Raw genomic sequence first — 3,330 nt, 5'->3', positions numbered from 1 at the left:
CGTAAGTGTATCTGAAACGTATACCAAACGTGACACCCTACCCGCACCCCAAGGAGAGGCTGGCGGCTGCCCCCCCCCCCCTCCCGTGTGGGGGTCGCTTTGCCTTAGGGGCAGCTGGCGCGCTCCGGGGACAGGGGCTCGATCCCCCGTGGGCACGTTTTCCGCGGGCGGGTCTCCTTCCCGAATACGAATAAAACAATAAAAATAAAATTATAAAAACAATAAAAATGAAATTATAAAAATGCAATAATAATGTCAATAATTATGGCGATAACAATGACGACGATAACGGTAACAGCAGCAGCCATAACACGGGGGAAAGCCGCTTGTCTCGCAGGGCGACCCCCGGCCCGGCGGCGGGGACCCCCCCCCGCCTCGGTCCCGCCCGCCCCGCCCCCCGGCCCCGCCTCCCGCCCGCCCGGCGCGCGCCGCACGTGAGCCGGGTGCGGGGCTGGCTGGCGGCGCGCGTGCCCCGCGGGCAGGCACGGCGCGGCGGCGGCAGCGGCGGCGGCGGCGGCGGCGGCGGGTGCAAAGTCGCGGCGCAGGCTGTGCCGCGGGCGTGTGCGCGGGGAGCGGGAGCGAGGCGGGCAGGGGGAGCGGCAGCGGCGGAGGCAGGGGGGACGAACTGCCGCACACTTTCGCCACTGCACGGGAGAGGGGGACGTGAGGCTGCATGTGCACAGCGTCGCTCGCGGATCTCCACAGAGCGATCTCGGCATCCCGCAGGCTCCATCAAAAGCAGCGACGAAACGTCAGCCCCTGCCAGACATGGATGAAGGAATCTCCCGCTTGCCGGAGAGGCAGCTGCTGGAGCACAGGGATTTTATAGGGTAAGGCGCCAGGGCAGCATCTCCGTCTCCCGTCTCTACGGCGTTTCGTCTTCTTGAGAAAGTGCTGTGCAGCGCTGGAAGCGGAGCCGGCGCCCCGGCGGTGCGCGGGGATCGCCTCCCTCCGCGGGCGGACCCGGGCGGTCCCTTGCCCGGCCCTTCGGGCAGAGCGCTCGGCTCCCCGCGCGGCGCTGGGGGTCCGTTTGCCCACTCGAGGAGGTGCTAGGCTAGCTCTCGCTCTTGGCCATGCTGGATCTTTGTGTTTTTCCCCAGGCTGGACTACCCTTCCCTGTATATGTGCAAACCCAAAAGAGGCGTGAAGAGGGACGAGAGCAAGGTAAGAGTAAGTTTCTGGGGCTGTTCTCGCTGGAGCGCTTAATTGGGGTTCGCTGAATTTTACAGCGCAGCTTCACTCCCAAGAGCATCCCCGGGGGCTGCGCTTTTAACTTCCCCCCGAAGCGCAAGCGGGTTTACGAGCGAGCTGGCACGGCGGGGAGAGCGGTGCCTCGGCGATAATTTGCGCGGCATGTGGTCGGCATGACATTTGTTTTGGTTTTGCTCGTCGTTCCGAGGGACTCTGTCTAACGCTCGGCTTTTCCGGATTTTGCTAATTAGGAAACGTACAAACTGCCACATAGACTGATAGAAAAGAAGAGGCGAGACAGGATTAACGAATGCATTGCCCAGCTGAAGGATTTACTGCCCGAGCATCTGAAATTGACGGTAAGGTGCAGAGGAGCGTATATGTACATGCAGGTGCAGGCGCCGGCAGCCTGCCCGCTGCGCAGCCCCCGGGGCGGCGGGGGCGCGGGACGCCGGGCGGGCTGCCTGCCTGCCTGCCTGCCTGCCTGCCTGCCGGCTGCCTGCCTGCCCGCCCGCCCGGCTGCAGCGGCGGCCGCCCTGGCCGTGACGCCCCTCGGGGACCAATTTCCCCGAAGTTACGGAGGCGGCGTTTGGCGGTGGCCGAGCGTGCCGGGAGGTAGCCGAGCCGCCCCCTTCCCTTCCCTTGGCAGACGCTGGGACACCTGGAGAAAGCGGTGGTGCTGGAATTGACTTTGAAACACTTGAAAGCGCTAACAGCCTTAACGGAGCAGCAGCACCAGAAGATCATTGCTTTGCAGAACGGTAAGCTGGCCCCGGGGGGCGCCGCCGCAGGGGCGCACCGGGGGCGGGCGAGGGGAGGCGGGGAGCGGGGCACCCCACGCCGGAGCCGCGGGCAAACGCTGTCCCCTCTCGGTCTCCCCCGCAGGGGAGCGGTCCATGAAGTCTCCCGTGCAGGCCGACCTGGACGCCTTCCACTCGGGCTTTCAGACGTGCGCCAAGGAAGTGCTGCAGTACCTCTCCCGCTTCGAGAGCTGGACCCCCCGCGAGCAGCGATGCGCCCAGCTCCTCGGCCACCTGCACTCCATCTCCTCCCAGTTCCTCCCCGGCCCCCAGCTCCTCTCCCCGCCGCCGGGCCCCCTCAGCAAGGGATCCTCCTCCTCTGCCTCCCCGCCCGCCCCCCCCTGCGCGCCGGGCCACAAGCCGGAGGGCCAGGCTAACTGCGTGCCCGTCATCCAGCGGACTCACGCCGCCGAGCCCAGCGCCGAGACCGACACGGACACGGACAGCGGCTACGGCGGGGAGGGCGAGGCGCGCCCCGAGCGCGGCTCCGCCGCGGCGGCGGCCGGGGGCGCGCTGCCCGCCCTGTCCATCAAGCAGGAGCCGTCGGGGGACGAGGCGCCCCCCGCGCCCAAGCGGCTGAAGCTGGACCGCGGCGGCAGCCCCCTGCCCGGCCCGCCGGGGTTGGCGGTGCGGGGCGCGGAGGCGGCGGCGGCAGCTGCGGCGCTGGTGAGACCCGACGCCGCCCTGCTGAGCTCGCTGATGGCCCTGGGGGCGGGCGGCGGGGCCCCCTTCGGACAGCCGGCGGCGGCGGCCCCTTTCTGCCTGCCCTTCTACTTCATCTCCCCCTCCGCCGCCGCCGCCTACATGCAGCCCTTCCTGGATAAAGGCAGCCTGGAGAAGTACCTCTACCCCGCCGCCCCCATCCCGCTCCTCTACCCGGGCATCCCGGCCCAGGCGGCCGCCACCGCGGCCGCCGCCGCCGCCTCCTTCCCCTGCCTCTCCTCCGTGTTCGGCCCCGCCGAGAAGGCGGCGGCTGCCGCCGCCGGGCTGCCCCCGGCGCCCCACCTCCCGCACCCCTTCGCTGCTGCCGCCGCCGCCGGGCTGGCCGCCGCCGCCGAGCCCGGCGAGGAGGTCGAGGCCGCAGCCGCCGAGGAGCCCGGCGCCGAGGGCCCGTGAGACGCCGCCGGCCGGGAGCGCCGCCGCCGCTGCCCTCCTCTCGGACTGGCCGCCCCGCCGCGGGGCGGGGAGGGGCCATCGGGCCGGCACCTGCGCCCCCGGTTTCCTACGGAGGGCAGGGCGGTGTCTGCAAAGGGTCGCCGGGGCCGGGCCGGGCCGGGCCGGGCCGGGCCGGGCCGGGCGGCGCCGGGAGCTGGCGGCCGCGGGGTACCGGGGCCCGGCC

General features: G+C 70.4%; 1 protein-coding gene across 1 annotated transcript; it reads left to right on the top strand.

The window, feature by feature from the left end:
- Positions 1-502: 502 nt before the first annotated feature.
- BHLHE41 (basic helix-loop-helix family member e41) lies at positions 503-3,127 on the top strand. Its single transcript, XM_075164510.1, has 5 exons — positions 503-830; positions 1,101-1,164; positions 1,443-1,550; positions 1,841-1,952; positions 2,077-3,127. Exons 1-5 carry the CDS (start codon positions 769-771, stop codon positions 3,105-3,107), a joined length of 1,377 nt encoding a protein of 458 aa, XP_075020611.1. The 5' UTR covers positions 503-768; the 3' UTR covers positions 3,108-3,127.
- Positions 3,128-3,330: the final 203 nt, after the last annotated feature.

Source organism: Calonectris borealis, chromosome 1, assembly GCF_964195595.1.
Source record: "Calonectris borealis chromosome 1, bCalBor7.hap1.2, whole genome shotgun sequence".
NCBI classification, from domain to species: domain Eukaryota; kingdom Metazoa; phylum Chordata; class Aves; order Procellariiformes; family Procellariidae; genus Calonectris; species Calonectris borealis.
The sequence above is the reverse complement of the archived record's forward strand: the minus strand, read 5'-3'. Positions and strand labels throughout refer to the sequence as shown.

Excerpts from the sequence above, each read along its gene's own strand:
- BHLHE41 (XM_075164510.1), top strand. The coding sequence starts at position 769 with ATGGATGAAGGAATCTCCCGCTTGCCGGAGAGGCAGCTGCTGGAGCAC. Across the intron at positions 1,165-1,442 it reads TGAAGAGGGACGAGAGCAAG|GAAACGTACAAACTGCCACA; the intron begins GTAAGAGTAAGT and ends TTTGCTAATTAG. Across the intron at positions 1,953-2,076 it reads GATCATTGCTTTGCAGAACG|GGGAGCGGTCCATGAAGTCT; the intron begins GTAAGCTGGCCC and ends TCTCCCCCGCAG.